At 45.2% G+C, this 19,320-nt stretch overlaps 1 protein-coding gene across 1 annotated transcript; it reads right to left on the reverse strand.

The window, feature by feature from the left end:
* Nucleotides 1–1,484: 1,484 nt before the first annotated feature.
* Nucleotides 1,485–18,782, reverse strand: LOC149340820 (venom serine carboxypeptidase-like). The gene is made up of 4 exons (XM_089551347.1): nt 18,707–18,782; nt 13,388–13,697; nt 4,024–4,360; nt 1,485–2,601 (listed from the first exon to the last, which is right to left on the reverse strand). The coding sequence occupies exons 2-4, from the start codon at nt 13,676–13,678 to the stop codon at nt 1,730–1,732; spliced, it is 1,500 nt and encodes a 499-aa protein (XP_089407473.1). The 5' UTR covers nt 13,679–13,697; nt 18,707–18,782; the 3' UTR covers nt 1,485–1,729.
* Between the last annotated feature and the right edge of the window lie 538 nt (nt 18,783–19,320).

The raw sequence follows: 19,320 nt of genomic DNA on the forward strand, positions 1-19,320 counted from the left end.
AATATACTATATAAGTGACAAGACAATCATTGAACACAAAAATGAATGGGCACGGTGTTGACACAGGAAAGAATCCGAAAGACAGTTTCGGAAAACTTTAATCAACGTGGTCATAACTTCGACGAACTTAAGCTATTAATTGTACAATCAGGCTTCAAATCTGCAAGAGCGGAAGTGGAGAGAGGCACTCCTAAACAACAAATTTAAAACATTACAACTAAGAGGGATAGAACGTTTACAAATAAAACTGAGAATCAATCAGGAATATTCTGTCACTGATGTACTCATTTAATGAACTATTGCACCTGGCCAGAGTCAGGGTATAGAGAACACCGCAAGAGAAAAACGTACTACAACTGTCTTCCCCGACTTTAATATCGCCTCTTTCTATTCCTGTCATTTCTCAGTTTTTATTTGTATCTGCCTTTACCTTCAGCTGTGCAGCTTCTGCTATCATATTTCAGTGACCCTTCGCCACTGCACCCGGTCCTCGCCATACATTTTTTTTATTTTCCTTTTTCTGGAATTATGGAAAACACGTTTTTCTGGGCCATTCTCTTCCTCTGCTCTTTAGCCTTCTGTTTTTTTGTTTGTTTTTTTACCATGCCACCTGTCGCAGTCCCATATATCGGGACCACAACTTTTATGGTTTACGCCCTGTACAAACCATCTTTCAGGGCAAAAACTAAAGAAAAAATTCCTGCGCATGAGCCAGTGCAAGTGCCTTACAAAATTGTTATAAGATGGCGCTACAGTGTACTGCTTCTACAGCCTCAGCAGGGACAGCTATTTACTTCAGCCACTGGCGGGTCAGCAGGCATCCTACATTTCTTTCAAAATTGTTCACTATACCGTAGCTGACGCTATCTTCAGTGCGTCTTTTCATGCAGAAAAATTTCTTCGTACCGCCAGCCGATGAGCACTGTTTAGGTTTTACTTGATGACACCACATTCAGCGTCAGTAAAATTGAAAACATCTCCAAAACACACTCGACAGAAAAGACGATGCCATGACGGCGTCGCACTTGGAATTAAAAAAATCCTCTTTCTTTAATAGGGCCACAAATGAAGTTTTTGTGCGCTTATAACAACCGCTTAAAGCCTACGCCATTATTCTAACTGCTCATGAAATGACTTACGAAACTGATGGGTATTATTTTCAGAACACTGTGGGACAAGTCCGGTATGAATGACTCAAATAATACGCCAAGAAAGCAACGCAGCAAGGCAGCGAAACGAGACGCGGTCAGTGTGTCCAATGTTGAGCTTTCCGACTCATCTTCTTTCGCTTTGGTTCCTGCGTTTAGTATGCAACAACGCTCGAGGTCAAAGCGAGGAGTTGGACATAAAATGCTTCTTTGTGTTCTGCGTTGACGAAGACCTCACGCATTCGGGCTCCAACACCGCCTCTACTTTTCAATAAAAGTCCATTCTTTTCAAGCTAAGCAGATACAAGCCGCCACAAATGCACGCGAAAAGCTGACTACGTACCATTTTACTGTCACATGTGTAGTAGAATTAGCTTGACTGAATTGTACACACGAAAACGTTCCAAATAAGCTTGGCGCTTTCCGTCACCTAAAGGGTCAGTCGAAACGTCAGATAGCGCACATGCAGCTCCGGCTCGATTTGGCTTCACCGTTCCTGCCTTTTCGCGAAACCTAAAACAATCTTTAAATGCAGTTCAAACTCGGCAACATTACCGTCAAGTGCACTACGCTCGATACATTTATGACATATTCGGCTCATTGGACGTCGCTTCATCATCGGTGAAAGGCAAGTCGAAGATGAACCTCGTCATCATGTCCAGGCACACTTCAGGCTGGTCTAACGGCGCAAAATGTCCAGCGTTGCGTATCATGACCTCTCTGAACATCTCCACACGCCGCGTGTAGCCATATACGATGCAATCAGTCTCTGAGTCGTTGGACCACGGCCCAAATGGTGGCCGCCAAATTTTGCGTGGCGCCTTAGAGAGGGCTTCGGCTCCGGACCAAGAAATAGTAGAGAGGAATTTCGCAGTGGCGGAGTACGGTACTACGATGTCCAGTTGTCCGCTGTACACGAGGACCTTGTAGTTTTCCATCAGCACTGGCATGTAGGGCTTGGCCGATTTCAGGATGTCATCTATCATATGCGTCACAACCGCTTTCCGGTCGTTGAAACAGTTTCCGCCCACATGGAGGGCTCGGCGAACCGGTGCCTCCTGTACGAACTCCTCGTACAGAGTGTTGGTTTCCGGAGGGTCTTCTATCAGGAGCACGTTGTAGTAACCTTTATAGCCGGTAACGTTGTTGTAGTACGTCGCTGTAGGGTTATAAAAGTTGTTGGGCAGTTTGAAGATGAGCTCGTTGACGACGAAGAATGCCTCAGTGTAGCGGTCATTGGCAATGAGGCTGAGTATAACGTCTCTCTGTTGGTTGAAGTGGGCGGCCTGCTTCTCGTCGACAAGTCCCAGCTGGAAAAAGCGGTCTCCGAAGTCAATCATGTTGGGTGGGTCAGTTATTCCGTTGCCGAACGCGATGCCTTTGAGGTTGATCTTGACTCGCAGCGAATCATACGCTTCGTGTATAGCGAAAGCTGTGGCCGGCACGAACTTTCCTGCGGAAGGCACCGTAATAAGCACAGTGTTAGAAAAGAAAAGCTAAGCTTTCAGTAGTAATGTACGGTTTTCTGCAGGTAAAAAGGAAGAAAAAGAAAGAAGTCAGCTTGTTTAGTATCTGATTATCACGACAACTTATTAGCCATCCTTGTAGTTTTGCAGTTTAAATCTCATTTGATGACCGACTGAAATATGCCATAAAGCTGTATACAGATGAAATGCCACCAAGAGTTCGTTATTTCTTTAGCAAAAATTAAAAAAAAAATACTAAAAGGGTGTATACACACTGCTGTGACGCCCCCGCATTTTTGACCTCTTCATTGGCCACAACTTTTTAAAGTTATTTTCTACTTAAGATGAGCTTTTGTGCATGAACCTGTACTCAGGTGCCAATCTCAGTAGAGCTGGACGTCTACCCGCTGCGCCGATTTTTACTCACCCAGCGCGATCTCTGCCCGATGATAAATTATGCTATAATTGTGTGTTTATGATGCTCGGAAACGTGTTTCACTTGCAGTGGTCTCGGCTTACTGTGGAAAATATACGGAAAAGCATTTACTTGCCCCAAATAATGAACAGTGTTTTTATACATCACAGGGGGAACACTCTAGAATGGTGTTTCACTTCGAATGCAGTTTGATTGTGGTTTCATTGCACTTGTTTTAGTTCAGTCCACTTGCACTCTTATCATAGCGCTCTCGCGCCTTCGGAGTGTTTGCTGTGGACCCAAGCCCAGACAGGCAACGCTGTTGCCGCCGTGCAAAAACCTTTATTGAATGGTTCGAAAACGCCGATATGTTTCGTTCCTCGTAGCATGCACGCTGAGTCATTTTTTTTTCTGCTGTCACCAGACCTCACCCGCAGAATTGTTGTGGCTCCGGGATTGATTGGCACAGAAAACTATTTTTTAATACCAATACTGCTTTTGCGTCACGAGCATGAAGAAAGGCCGACAATACGCACGATGTGGAACGATGTATACACGACAGTATTGGAGTTTAAGAAGCTTAGTACGCGTAACAAGTATCCAAGAATGTTCTCTCTCACGTTAATTTTTAAGAGAGTTGTCATTTTCTCCAGGGACTGCGCACCATTTAACTCTTGTATTCTTGGCGAAACTTTTTCCACATAATGAAATACTTAATTCAGGTTATTAGGAAACTCTGGGGTTAAGAAATTCATCTGAAATCACGCCGAACGAGCGACCAAACTAATCTCATAAAATGTTCAGAATACTTGCGCACCCCTTAAATTGCGTAATTAGCCAATCATTGTAAGCAGTAGTTGTCTGGCCTTGCAAACAGCTCTCGCACTACATACAAGTTGTGCTCTGTTTTCTCAAAAAGATAAAAAAAAATTTCCCAACAGCCCTGTACGCCTTTCGTAAAAAGGCGCTGTGGGAGCTATGTCAGCAAACTCACCACCGAATGATTCCCCTGTGACGTAAAAGTCCCTCTCGACGTAGTCAGGGAAGAGTGTGAAGAATTGTTGCAGGAACTCGACCATGTCCCGGCCCAAGTCGTTCATGTTACGAGCGTAACCCAACTCGGAACGTGTGAAGCTGAAACCGGTGCCCACCGGCTCGTCAACGTAGATCATCGAGAAACGCTGGACCCAATTCACGGGACGTCGTACAGCCACGGGAGGCTCGGTGTTGGTGAGGGCGTAAGGACCGTTTTCGGCGAAGGCACCCAGTAGAGAGGAGGCACCCGGGCCTCCCTGCAGCCACACCAGCACAGGCGCTTCGCTCTCCCGCTCCTGCGAATGCAGCAAGACGGATAGACGAGTAGCTACAATAAAAGTGCAGCTCTCGTTCATGTTCCGTACGCTAGGCGACCGCCTTACCTTGTATTGTTTGAACTCAATATGTGCATTTTGTTCAAATGTTGTTTCGCACTTCCCTCATGCGGTTGACCAGATGCTTTGTTTTCTATTCGACCGGCCACCGGATGATTTCGCTGTTTGTATTTCTTTTAAATCTGAGTTTCCACTTTCATATTGTGGTTGCCCAATGTTTTGTTTTTGTACTGGACCAGATGCTAGCCATGTACGTTATCGGCCCAAGTATTGTGTACAAGTTTTTCTTCTTCCTTTAAATTTGAAGGTGAAAGAATTTTAGGATTCAAACTTCCAGTAGAATGCCAGCGGCAAGCGCAGCTCTTTTTCCTTATCCGAACATAAGAATGCACTGCTGCCAGAGACAAAGACTGAAAGGCAAACTGTCCTCGCTCGCTCTTCTGTTCAGCAGCGCAGAAGCATCTTCTAACCTATTGGCGTCAGTAAATGCTTTCATTCCCTGCGCAAGGAAAAGAAAGAAACAAACTTCTGATTATAACTGTACATCAAGAATTACTGTACATCTGTACATGTACAGATGTCTGTACAAGAACTGTACATCAAAGATTATAACTGTAAACTTCAACACCTGCGTCCGCAAGGTCGCAGCGGACAGCATGACAGTGGTTTCTATGAATACACCGGTTGCACGGACTTAGGCACACTTAGGTTGAAGCCAGCTGATAAAAATTCACTGCGTGATTTTTTTTTAACATATGCAGATTTCTTATTTAAAACAAAAAAAAAAAAACTCCGAGAGCTGCGTTGGCGTGGTCTGCGCATGAGGTGGAATATACAGCAAGGAGGACATTAGGTACGTGATAGAGGTGAATAATTAGACGATTAAATAGCTAAAATTATCTAATCCACTTTGTTATTCTAGATTTTGGGAGGCAAGGTTATATTGCGAAATTCAAGGCCGTCAACATGGAAGGTTAACCGTGTTTTGAAATTATCTTATTCGGCTATGTGGTTTAAAATAGCGAACGTCAGAATTTCGGATTTGAAAGCTCGTTGAGTTGGTTTCCTCGCATTGCATATGTGTAAAAATGGCATTGCAGCGTTTGGTATTATCAGCAAGCAAGGCAACTTCTTCTACATCATCAAATGTATAAAAGACGTCGATATTTAGTGCAAAAAATATACCAGCGATGCCACTTTATCAATATGCAATGCGGGAAAGACAACTCAGCGAGCTTTGAAATGCGTAATTTTCAGATTCTATATTTCAAACCAAATTGCTGATTGAGAACATTTCAAAACAGGGCCTACCTACGATGTTGACGGCCTTGAATTTCGCAATTTGACTGTGCCTCCAGAAATCTAAAAGAAAAAGTTAAATAGTTAATTTTAGATAAATGATTGCCTAATTATCGTGCTCTGTCGCGTACATAATGTGCGGCTTGCTGCATAATCCACCTACACAAACCACACTGACGTATCTCTAGCTGTTTTTAAAATAAACATCGGTAAACGCGAAAAAATAAACATTCTTCATATGGGCTTTTTGTTACTATCATCCGCTACTCTGCTCTTTCATGTTCGAACTGCATTGCATAAAGCTTAGCGTACACTATTAAACTATTTATTTAATTAAGCTCTGTGTCGCTATTTACTCTTCTTCACCCTTACAATCTGTTCAGACCAAAAAACTAGCGGCAGTCAGGGCCCTCACTGAAGCATTTTTTTATTTAGATATGATTTTATGCAACATTGTCATACATCGACAGTGCCGGCAACACTTACGTTGGCATTGTAATGATGCAAGGCAAAAAGACCCGTAAAAGAAAACATCAGCATAGCGCCGAGATGAAAAAAGCGGCTGCGCTTCTGCGAAGAGATACTTTAGTGTATACATGCCACACGCATGACATGCAAAACGCTCACAGTCACGACTTTTACTAATGCGCAGGCAATGCACTTTTACAAATACGAGAATAATTCTCCTGCCCAAAAACAAATCGTGGCCGCAGAGCTTACTCACAGACAGACAGACCACATTTCATGCAATATAGAAAATTTTGGTATGCAGATGCATAGAAATGAGTAAAGTGTTATTCATGAATAAGCAACCTAATGTCTTTCTAAGATATTTGACGCCTTTATGATGTCCACTAAGGTCCACTCTGCGCGTCTGTGGAAAGCAATTCTTGGTCAAGCTTCCAGGATTTTAGCTAGGGACACCTGACGTCTATTTGTTGCGCTCAAAGCATCACTGAGCCTTTGCTTCTGTTGGCAGCAGTACAAAAGTGAGGGCTCAATATCTTATTGGGACTGTCAGCAGGAACTGGTCGCAGTGTCATCTCGGCCTGTTCTGAATAAAAAGATTCGCGTGAAAGCGGTGCCCAGGTATATTCTTTCTATATAATTTTTCTAGAAGAGTGAGTGACATGGACAGAAATTAGGAACAGAATATTTGGTTCTATGTGAAACAATGTAGGCTTAATTTTTCTCTCGTAATGTCTGACTAGGCGTCTAAGCCGATAACGTAGACATTTTAAGTAATAAGTTAGCGCGTCATCCTGTGCTGCGCGCGGTGAGGCATCGATTGCCATTTTAAAGCGATAGTTCTAACGCTCAAATTCTGCCGAAAAGCCAGCGGTGGCGTCCGTTGTTGTTGCTGTGCGTGAAAAATACGGATCAGACCAATAGCTGGCTACGTCACCAGTGAAGCAGCGGAATTGAAAAATGAATAAAAAATAGAAAACTGGTGATCTGAAGGTGGCAACATGACTCGAATGTCATAAGGAGGTGTAAGTATTTAAAGTAAAGGAATGGCGCTGAAAAGAAATTTTGAGTAATTATTCGAGAATCTAACCCCTGACCCTTGTGGTACCAGTCAGACACGCTAACCATAGGTCACATAGGCACGTTTTTTTTTAAAACAATCGTATTTATTGCAATGAAATTATCACGGTGTCAGTACTACTTATGCCGTGGAAATTATGTTCTATGTACAGTCTTTGCCAAAAGTAGCCAATCTGCATGGTTTGTTTCTCATTCGTGTAGTAGAGCCCCCACGGCTTTCCTAAAGATCAAAGAGTTCTTTGACCAAATGTTTTAGGGGAATCCCCCAAGGTGGAGTAGATTTGTAATAAGGGAGTAATTACTCATTGACGTCCACCCGAGCGCAGCCATACGGCCACAAAGGAAAGCTATACAGCTTTCACAGAAACTTCGTAGTTTAAGAAAAATTCGTCCTGGTCCGGGGATCGATCCCCGGACCAGGACGAATTTTTCTTAAACTACGAAGTTTCTGTGAAAGCTGTATAGCTTTCCTTTGTGGCCGTATGGCTGCGCTAGGGTGGACGTCAATGTGTAATTACTCCCTTATTAAAAAGTTATTGGAAGGTGAGGAGAGGGGTTCTCTTTACCACACAGAGATTTAGAGCTTCAGGGCTGGCATAATAGCTCTAATATACGACTGAGAAGCAAACCTTGCGGCCCCGTTACTTTTGGCAAAGACTGTACATAAAATGCTTTACAATGATTGTAGTAAACGTCAGGAAAGATATCTCTGCAGAGCACTAGGCTGGAGGTAATGCTGAGATTGCCACCAAGAGGGCGTGCCGCTTCTGTTTAAAGTCGATCTGTTCATTCGTATACCTTAGGGATAGCGGGCCTTTATACATATGTATGTCATGTGGTCTTTCACATATTATGGAAACAGTGTTCGTGTCTGCGTGGGCAAGAGGAGCCGCTGTCGCGTCATATCCTCAAAGGCGGAGCTTAAGTATCCCACAAATTTTATTTATTACACCGCAATGACTTGGAAAGCATAAAAAATTACGATTTCATGATATAGAGAGCTTTTAATTTTGTGTAAGATATTGAAACCTATATATATATATATATATATATATATATATATATATATATATATATATATATATATATATATATATATATATATATTCGTTCCTCTGTGCGATCGGATACCCACTGGTGTTCCAGTGAGCTCACAGTTTCTCTTGTGCTGATGCTTTGCTTCTCTACTGTGAAACGCTCTGAAAAGTGGGGCTTTGAATCCACATAGAGCGGACAAAAACACGTTGCTAGATTACCCACGGACCATTAAAAAGAAATCGCTACGATGAACTTCAATACAAATAAGCGATTGCTTTCGGTCCTGACTCGCCCTTATAACTCTTTGTGATGATGGTTGTGACTAGCTAAGACGTGCCAACAAAAATAGCGCAAGGAACAGAACAAGGACAAGCAAGGACACACACGAGCGCTAACCTCCAACAGTTTATTGTGAACCGCAGGGCGGTAAATATATACGACGGGGTGATACATTGCGCAGGCGCAGGACAAAAATTTTCAATAGTTTCTTAGATAATGTAGTTCTTTTCTAGATAATCCAACAGCCGGTTTTGCGATGCACAAGTCACCTAGGCTATCTATGGCTTCTGCTTCAATGATTTCACGGTTAAGTTTGCTAGGGTTCTTGGTGATTACATTGCATGATTCGTAGATAGGTACACAATCTTCACAGTTTCTGCAGTGGACATCAAGAAAACCAACTCTTTTTTCTTTTACATTGTAACGATGCTCTCGAAGACGTTCGTTCAGGCACCTTCCACTCTGACCTATATATTTCTTTCGGCATGTCAATTGTATGCTGTACACAATTGATTCAATACATTCAACGAACTTTGTTGTATGCTTCGTGGTACATCCACTCGTTTTCGCAGGGTGTAGCTCTTCTCAACTTGCAGAGTTTTTGCAGCTTATCAGGAGCTGAAAAAATGACTGACATTGGCCCGTTGTCCAATCTTTTTCATGCGATGAGACAAACCGTGAATGTATGGAATAACATCAACTTTTTGCTTATTTGCTGAAAGAGGAACATCTAGAGGGGAACAGATCTGCTTCAGGAGGATTTCAGCAATACTTGCAAGGACATGCATAGGAAACCCAGCGTTAGTTAGCCTCTGTACTTGTTCAGCGAAACTTGCTGCCATCAGCTGTGGACAGGACTTTTTTATGGCGTTAGAGAGGCATAACTTTGCAATTCCCCTCTTGACAAGTTTGGAGTGCGCAGAATCATATGGGAGCAGTGGTTTGTTGGCACGTGGCTGATATTTCCAGAAATTGTGATCGTCTTGGAAAAAAAGGTTGACATCAAGGAACCGGATACTGTCCCCTGATGGCAACTCGTGAGTAATGACTCAAGGCGAGAAGCCTGTGCGTACGAAATTTAGTGTGTTAGTGGCAAGTGATTTGAAGGAACCAAAATCACAGTCAAGGAAGATTAAATAGTCGTCAACGTATCTAAAAACTTTTGTTACTTTTAAGTCAGCGAGATGGCTGCAAATCGCTCTGTCAAGTTCGGCCAAGTATAGATCTCTAAGCACGGGGGCAATGCAAGACCCTATGCATATCCCCTTTTTCTGCAGATAAGGCGACCCGTCCCAATGAATAAAAGTTGACTTGAGATACAGACTTAAAAGTTCCAAAAACCAGTGCTCGACGTACCCGATGCATTCTGGAAGGGAATGACGCCAAACTTGTCAATGCAGGTTTGAACACAAGAAAGCAATTCAGCTTGCGGCAATGAATAAAACAAATCCTTGATATCTATAGAGAAATCTCTTAAACCCTGGAGCGGTGGGGACTTTACGTAGGTTATGACAGCATTAGAGTCCTTGACTAGGAAGGGATCGCCGATTTGCAACAGGCTGAGGTTTTCTTGAAGGAAAAGAGCAATGGACTTTTGCCACGTGTCACTCTCGGAGACAGTCGCCCTGAAAGGAACGTCCACCTTGTGCGTTTTAGAACTGCGCACTCCAAACTTGTCAAGAGGGGAATTGCAAAGTTATGTCTATCTAACGTTATAAAAAAGTCCTGTCCACAGCTAATGGCAGCAAGTTTCGCTGAACAAGTACAGAGGATAACTAACGCTGGGTTTCCTATGCATGTCCTTGCAAGTATTGCTGAAATCTTCCTGAAGCAGATCTGCTCCCCTCTAGATGTTCCTCTTTTAGCAAATAAGCAAAAAGTTGCTATTATTCCATACATTCACGGTTTGTCTATTCGCTTGAAAAAGATTGGACAACGGGCCAATGTCAAAGTCATTTTTTCAGCTCCAGATGAGCTGCAAAAACTCTGCAAGTTGACAAGACCTGGCCCTGCGAAAAAGAGTGGGTGTACCACGAAGCATGTAACAAAGTTCGTTGAATGTATGGAATAGATTGTGTACAGCATACAATTGACATGCGGAAAGGAATATATAGGTCAGAGTGGAAGGTACCTGAACGAACGTCTTCGAGAGCATCGTTACAATGTAAAAGAAAAAAGAGGGGGTTTTCTTGATGTCCACTGCAGAAACTGTGAAGATCGTGTACCTATCTATCAATCATGCAATGTAATCACCAAGAACCCTGGCAAACTTACCCGTGAAATTATTGAAGCTGAAGCCATAGATAGCCTAGGTGACTTGTGCATCGCAAAACCGTCTGTTGGATTATCTCGAAAAGAACTACATTATCTAAGAAACTATTAAAAATGTTTGTCCTGCGCCTGCGCAATGTATCGCTACGTCGTATATATTTACCGCCCTGCGGTTCACAATAAACTGTTGGAAGTTAGCGCTCTTGTGTGTCCTTGCTTGTCCTTGTTCTGTTCCCGCGCTATTTTTGTTGACATGTGTTACCAACAAGCCCAAGCTGCCACCTTAATAGACAAGCTAAGAATCAGCCAAACCAAAGAAGCTGAATTTTTGTATACGAAGCGCGAAGCTGGCATTATGGTGGTTAAGTCTGGAATTGTTGAGGACGTCACATGAAATAACCTGGATGTTCTTTGCACTTTCGAATGAGGTATGTAAAAGGTGGATGTAGAGGTTTTTTTTGTGGTATGAGCCATCCGTATACATGTAACTGTGATCGCTGTACAAGTTTGCATCAAATAGTGTGAACTGTTTTGCTGCCGCTGCTCCTTCGACATATGTGAGGCATTTATATTAAACCTGTGGATAACAGCCATGGACAATACGCGAGGCCAGCTATCCAGTTCATAGGCAGGAAGGCAATTTCTACGTTTTTGAATTTTCGCATGAACGTTCGCCATATTTAGTTCAGCTAGCGCCTGATTGAGGGGGTCGTCGGTATACTGTGCTTCCAAGTGAAGTGCTTCCAGAAGTGCTTCCAGCAGCGAGGTTTGCGAGACTCAGTGATCACCAAAGGGCTTCTAGTCGCGCTAGGCCGATTAAAGCAAATAATCAAGCAGGGTCAAAAGCTAAAAGTCGATGGAAAGCAGCTTGCGAAATTCGCAAGATGCTATGAAGAAGCTATGAAAAATGAAGCTATGAAGCATAGCTGTGAAGTTATGAAGATGCTATGAAAAAGCAGGGTGATTCAAGCGGGGCGAAAAGCTAAAAGTCGATGGTAAAGAGCTTGCGAAATGCGCAAGATGCTGCGAAGAACAGTGACGCCAAATAAGCTATTCATTAACAAGGTACCCATGTGGGCTAGTTGGTGTACATCAGACATAACTTCACCAGCGAAAGAACGAGACACCAGGAGAAGAAGAACACAGGACAACAAGCTATTCATTTTAGCGGCGTCTTTCATTACTGTAGCTGGATCTTGTTATTAATATTGTTATTGTAGTTTATATTGCTTGTTATTAATAATGAAACCCGCAATGCATCTTACCGGACTCTCTCGACGAAAAACAATGCACTATTCACATGCTCATTTGATGATGATGATGTCCTTATATTTATTCGTGACTTTCTTCGTCTTCACCTCAGTAAGCATGGCTGCTAGATAATGACTACGACTTCATCCTCATCTGCCCCATTTCTGTTCTCGAGCAGGGCTTGAGAAAAAATTCGCATAATTCTATGGCATAGTGTTTTCTCGAAAAGTAGGCGCATAACACTTAATGGAGTTCAATAATCTAATAATACACGCACTCCTCTCACCAGTGCTCACCATTGCCTTATACGCAAACACGACAGATGGCGCGGCTGTCGCACCCGCGTTTTTTTTTTTCTTTCTCTCAGCCGATGGTTTTGGAGATCAATACGCTGTAACTTAAGTCAGTGGACCCAAGATATGGGTTGTCGTAACACATGATCCGAAAGTGTTTCCTCTAGAAAACTTTCAGCAAACAGAGGCAATGAATATGAAAGAAACGAAAAGAAAACCCAACATTTCGCAGTTTTCGAACGTACGTTCGCAAACGTCTTCATCGCGATCGTGATCATTGACACAAGCTGCATGCATCTATTTGCGCTCCTGTAAACCGCAACCTCCAGCTTTTCGACCGCGCAACACAGCATCGCTGCGATGAAAATCAGCCCGTGAAGTTCGATCGCAAGTTTTCAAGCCGCCAAAGAAGCTTCGTATTCACCCGAGGTGAAGTAGCCAGCATCGTTGAGGTGCCACGTTGCGCGTAGTTGGAGCTCAGCTGCCAACCCACTGGCTCTGCCTTATTATGCCTTCCCGAAGCATCATTGCCTTGCCGTTCATCCTGTCTTTGTATTCGGCCAACGGCCCCGACGTGCGTCGGTTCGTGAGGATGACCTTCATGATTGTGATTTTCGTGCTAATGCTTCGCTTCTTGGACATCCACAACGAAACTAGCATGTGCCCGGCACGATAATGACGCTCAAGCACGGCCGTCGTACCACAGACCAGCAAGCGTCGTGTCGTCGCCAGCGCCGGCAAAGATTGCCTTCAGTCTCCGATTGTCGATAACACGTGGCTTCTCTACCTCTGTGTGTTTGTGGTTATTAGGAACCGTTGCAGGCGGGACTTGCAAGGGAAAATAACTCTGCCGAACGTATCCACTGCGATTTATAAGGAGCCTGTCCACTGCCATGATGCCAAACATTTCTGCTAACTCGTCTCTAAATTTCTGAAACATTTCGGTTGCTCTTGGATAATTCCTTTGCTTACTCACACTGTTTCATTAGGCAGGCGCGCGTGTGCTCACCAGTGCTGGAAAAAACCAGAAGAAGAGGTTGCTGTCGAGCGTTTTGTTGACGGTGATATATCCCGAGTAGCTCTTAACCTGCTGCAGTGTACTTCCGCCAATGTGACCCGTCCTGCTGAGGTTTCGCGCTTCGTCCAGCCGCCCAGCTTCGATGAGGGGTGTCAGGTAGAGCGCATCACTTGGTTCTTCTCCACCGCAGCAGCTGCCTCCATCGGCGGCCAGAACAATTCGCCACACTTGCAGAAGCAACGGTAGCAGACTGGGCAGAGCGGATACAAAGAGCGCCTTCATCGTCGATCTTTTGTTTTGTCTGCAAAAGAAAACGTCATTCCCATCACGATAGAACCCTATGTGCCAGAATTTTCTGCGTATCTCACAGAAAAATAGAGCTGTAGTGCGCGCAGCTCTAATCAATCGTGCTGAAGCCACTGGCCGTGGGGAAACCCTATGACCAGAATTGTCTGGATGCTGCAGAGATAAGGCAAAATCTAGGGCACAGAACTACATGTGGTTTTAGTGCCTCAGGATATGGAGCACGTGTCAATGTAGTTTCTCAGGTGTGCATGAAAATACATCCTTTGGAAGGCGGTAGCTCGATGCTCACGACCGTATACGACGAGTCATCGAAACAAGTGTGTCATGTGTGAGAGCTAGATTTTCACAGCAGCTGCACTTCAGGAACGCTTTTCGCGCAGCCGCCCTCATTACTCTATCGCTTGACATAATTCAGCGGGAGCAATTTCTGTACCTGAAAGTACCAAGCCTCTTATGCTACTAATTTACTAAAAGCTGTGCCTATGCGTCCAGGTGGGAACGTATTCGTGTCAGAGGTGCTGTGTTTTTGCGTTTTACCGGAATCAGTGCTGATATGTTCAGTGGTCAATTCATTTTCTTTTATTTTATATATTTATCACTTGTACATATTTCGATACTCTCTTTATGACGTCTTGTATATTATTGTACATTACGTTTCTTGTATATTACTTTGTACCCCATAGCACAGTCAGGCCTCAATGAAACGCGAACAATGCCTGAGAACAAAAAATATTTTACCTGTGTGCTGTCAGCTGCAGCATACAACAAACATGATTCGTGTTTCTGGGCAACGGATCTACATAAGTACATATTCATAAACCGACCATAAAGGAATACCTTGCCGCAAAATAGAGAAGTCCGGCATATGCTCGTTCGTGTTTCGTTGCGGCCCGACTGGACGTCGGTGTGGTACGTGGCAATTAAACGTTCCTTTGAGATGAGTGTTCCAGTTAAGGAGTGATGCATACCGGTTCTGGAACCTCCCTATGCGCCCCAAAGCAAACATCATCGGCGGATACCGCAGGTGGCTCCTAACTCATCAGCTTAGCGGCCAAAGTGTTCTACGTTTCCTGCAGCTACGTGTGATCTATACCTTCCGATATAATTTGTGACGTCAGAAACCACACTGCCAGTATTGCCGACCATATTTGAGGTAATCGAAGGGAGTCAGAAAAGAGCAGGAAAAAAAAAATTCTTGCCACACTGCAAGGAGCGCGAGGAAAAAATTAACCCGTGGTTTTCTTCGTTAAACTAAATGCCACGTGGGTGCACTGGCAAAATATGCATGGACCCTTAACATAGGTTACTGATGACGGTTTTACAGAACATGCAAGCTGCAGCTGGCGCGACGCGGTTTCTGCCTTTCCACTTCGCTGCAGCTGCCGCGAAACCCGTTGGCCTCGTTCCCGTTAGGAGCCGCAGCGGTGGCTCAGCTGTTATGGCGCTCGACTGCTGACCCATATGACTGGGGTTCGATCCCGGTCGCGGCGGTCGAATTTTGACGGAGGCGAAATTCGAGAGGACCGTGTATTGTGCGATGTCATTGCACGTTAAAGAACCTCAGGTGGTCGAAATTTCCGTGCCCCTTCACTTACCTGCAGCGGTGGTTCAGTGGTTATGGCACTCGTCTACCGAGCCGGAGTACCAGGGTTTGAACCCGAACGCGGCGGGCGCGCTTCGATGGAGGCGAAACGCGAAAGGAGGCCGTGTGCTGTGCGATGTCAGCGCACGTTAAGGATCCCCAGGTGGTCGAAGTTATTCCGGAGGCCTCCACTACGGCCCCTCTTTCTTTTTTTATTATTTCATTCTCTCCTTTGTTCCTTCCTTTACCGCGCGGTTCAGGTGTCCACCGAGATGTCAGGCAGGTATTGCGCCATTTCCTTTTCTGAAAAACCAATTTCAGTTTCATTTCCTTCACTACGGCGTCCCTCATAGCCGTAGTCACTTTGGGACGTCAAACCCCTATTAACCAACCCTTTCCGTTACGCTGCATCTGACGCGCTACCCTCCATTACACTTGGTCGCAGCTGGCGTGCACGGATTTCGTCCTTTCCACGTGTCTGGAGCTACGACGAAACCAGTTTTCCTTCTTCCCCAGGGCGCCGCCAGGCTTCACCAGTACATTGGTTTTTGAGGAAAGGAAATGGCGCAGTGTCTGTCTCACACATCTCGGTGGACACCTGAACCGCGCCGTAAGGGAAAGGAGGAGGGTGGGAGTTAAGAAGATTGAGAGAAAGAGGTGCCGTAGTGGAGGTCCTCGGGTAATTTCGACCACCTGGGGATCTTTACGGTGCACTGACATCGCACAGCACACGGGCGCCTTTTACGTTCCGGCTTTTGAAGCGAAAAGCTTCACTACCCGCACCACAGCCGCGCTTCGCGTGAGCCGTCGGAGCCAAGATTTACCACAGCTGCGCATGCGCGAAACCGAGTGAAGTCACACGCGGCACAAGTAAAAAAATAAGTAAAAGACAAACACTGCCCCAGGAAACTCTCATATCTCGGTGGACACCCGAACCGCGCCGTAAGGGAAGGAAAATGAAAAGAAAATTGGGTTAAAGGAAAGTAAACGACGCCTGTCTCTCTAATATTTCGGTGGATACCCGAACCGCGCCGTAAGGTCTTTAAGGAAAAGAAATGAAATGAAAATTGGTTTTAAGGAAAGGAAATGCATGTCTCTCATATGTTGGTGTACACCCGAAAGAAATGGACACCACAGTCCGTGTCTCTAAAGCAACCTTCTAAGGCAGCACAGTATTCACTGCACGCGCGTCTCCTCCTCCGCCTCCGTACAGGCAGTGTGTGGACGGCCGAACGCCTCCACCGTTATCGTGGTGCTCCCAGTGCATTGCGCGCTAACTGCGACAGCCATGACGTCAAACCAAGCACAACTGCAGCTTTTCGCTTGTCTATCCAGGCTTATCCAGAGCTAAGCCACTGCCTGATTTTTTCGCTAGTGATTCACCTAGTGCTAGCGCACGAATAGGAAAGGGGGAAAGAAAAGGCGGCACGTCCTGGGCACTTCTGTCCTCGATAGTACTTATAGTGGTTTCAGTTCTTCATTCACTCAAGAGATGACACGCACTAGCTTCTATCACCAGAATCTGCAGGCTCTGCAGTCTGCGCGATGGACGATAAGAAGAGAGTACAGCGAAATAATATGATAGGATGTCATATTATAGCTGCCCAGGCGCCCTGTTCCGCGGTGGTTTATTTCGTTTATTTTTGCTGGGACGTCGATTGTTACGAAAGCAGGAGGAGGCGGGAAAACAAACGACCAATCACCGCCAAGGCTGGCTTGGTGCGGCCCCACCGCTAGCCAACCTACTTGCTACTTCCGCATAAAGCCTGGCAGTGGCACACGGACCATGCACCGACCCTGCGCCACTGAACCGCCACCGAATTTTGCTCTCAGTGGACGAGAACCCACGAAGAAGAAAACGACAAGACAACACACAAAACTTTGTGGGTTGCTCTCCGAGTATCCGACGAGACCGCGGAATTCGCGCCACCACCCAAGGAATACTCGGCCATACTGGAAAACCATAGAGGCAGAAGAAGGCGATATACCGCGCCGCACAAATCTCTCAACAGAGAGGAAGATGTCACTTGGAGACAATTACAGACAGGGTCTTACCTAAACCTACATATACTAAACAAAATTCACCCTGTGTTATTCGCGGACAAATGTCCCTGATGCGACGAAAAACCCACTCTATATCACATCACATGGGGCTGCCAAAACGTAGACGTGGTCCCCAAAATACAAAACCCGAGTGCGGAGCAGTGAGAGAGACTGCTGTCCACCGACCGCTGTAAAGACCTACAAGGCCGGGTACAACGAGCTCAACGGGCGGCAATGTCCAGTGGAGCCCGGGACTGAGGACAACCAACCATTGATTAGAGGTGGACACGAAGACTCCTGGGGATACAACCGAGGAGAGAACGTCTCTGAAGATGTTCCAACAAGACTGCAGAAAAAGCGCTAGAGTAAAATAAAGTTTTCCCTTCCTTCCTTCCTTCCTTCCTTCCTTCCTTCCTTCCTTCCTTCCTTCCTTCCTTCCTTCCTTCCTTCCTTCCTTCCTTCCTTCCTTCCTTCCTTCCTTCCTTCCTTCCTTCCTTCCTTCCTTCCTTCCTTCCTTCCTTCCTTCCTTCTCCTTCCTTCCTTCCTTCCTTCCTTCCTTTCTTCCTTCCTTCCTTCCTTCCTTCCTTCCTTCCTTCCTTCCTTCCTTCCTTCCTTCCTTCCTTCCTTCCTTCCTTCCTTCTCTAAGCGGAGGAAGCCCCTGTGAAGCTCGCCAGGGCATGCCAAACATGTCATGTCCTGTCAACCGCAGGTGGCGGTGCTGATGCGTGAGTGAGGTTTGAGCGTGGGGTGTGTTTATGAAAGTGGCATCATGGGCGTGCTTGTGCCTCGACTAGCGTGACGTCATCCCCAACGGTTTATGCCACTGGGAGGAGCGGCAACCAAAGGCAGAGGGCCAAATTAAACAAAAATGATATGAAACCGTACAAAACGGGGTGCGAGCTCTCTAGTCTTACTTTACATTTGCCGGCTAAAGAAAACTGCTTCAAATTTCCTTCATGAAACGAACTAGCATCTCATACCTTGGTGTGATCGAAATACAATATTGGTATTGCACCTTGTCCCCTCAAGCTCAGTATACAAGAGTCACCTTCTCTTCGGGTGGCATGAGAACTCAGGCTACGACATTAATTGCCGGCGCTTACTGCGACGTAGTACATCACTTAGAAAATGCGTCGCATACTTAATGCCGCAAAACTCGCTACTTTAACGTTTCCAAAACCGCTCACATGCTACGCTGAAAAGTGGTTATGTGGTCAGGTGTTGTCGCTGTGCTGCTTTAGCAATCGGGCATCTAGGAAAGTTCCCTCATTCCACTAAAACCTTTCTGTAGTGCCATACTTTCCGGCAGAGTTTTTTTTTTATATAGAGAAAGCGCGCAGTCATGAATACAAGGACAAAATCTGACAACAGTTACGTACCTGACCGATCCGGAATCTGTATCAGTCAGAGCAGTGTTTGCCTGCTAGAGATCACTTTGCTAATGCGCACTTACAGTATTTATTCTTACTGTTAATGTGCCAGAGGATATAGATAATGTACCACCTGCATCTGTGCACTCTTGTCTGCTCGTCTCCTAAAATGAGTCATTAATTTTTTTTTCGTGCTAGTCTTCCGCACAAAGCACCGCGAGATATGGCCGTGGACGTCAGTAGTGTTTTTTTTTCCAGTAACTTCTTCCTGTTTCTTTTTTTCAGTTTCACATTGTTTGGCCAAGGCCACAAGTGCACGTCACACAATGGTGACGCGGGAGCCATGCTTTTGATTTGCTCTCTTTTGTGAGCTATAGAGGACGCCCTCCGGATACTCACCTGTGCGCCAAACAACGCTATAGCCGTTCTTTCCCTCAACAGTTGTGTCGTTTCACGCCGGTCGCACTTTATTTTTTTTTTAGCAAGCAATACACGTGTGATTTGCCGCTGCGTGGCTCAGTGGTAATGGCGCTTGGCTGGTGTCCCAAAAGATGCGGGTTAAATTCCGGCCGCGGCGGTCGAGTTTCGATGGAGGCGAAACTCTAGAGGCCCGTGTGCTGTGC

The sequence above is a fragment of the Amblyomma mixtum genome, chromosome 6 (genome assembly GCF_055824585.1).
Source record: "Amblyomma mixtum isolate Tamu chromosome 6, ASM5582458v1, whole genome shotgun sequence".
Classification (NCBI taxonomy): Eukaryota; Metazoa; Arthropoda; class Arachnida; order Ixodida; family Ixodidae; genus Amblyomma; species Amblyomma mixtum.

Coding starts and splice junctions, on each gene's coding strand:
- LOC149340820 (XM_089551347.1), bottom strand. CDS start 13,678: ATGAAGGCGCTCTTTGTATCCGCTCTGCCCAGTCTGCTACCGTTGCTT. Junction 4,361..13,387: donor TCTGGTTTTTTCCAGCACTG/GTGAGCACACGC, acceptor CTGCATTCGCAG/GAGCGGGAGAGCGAAGCGCC. Junction 2,602..4,023: donor CACAGGGGAATCATTCGGTG/GTGAGTTTGCTG, acceptor TGCCTTCCGCAG/GAAAGTTCGTGCCGGCCACA.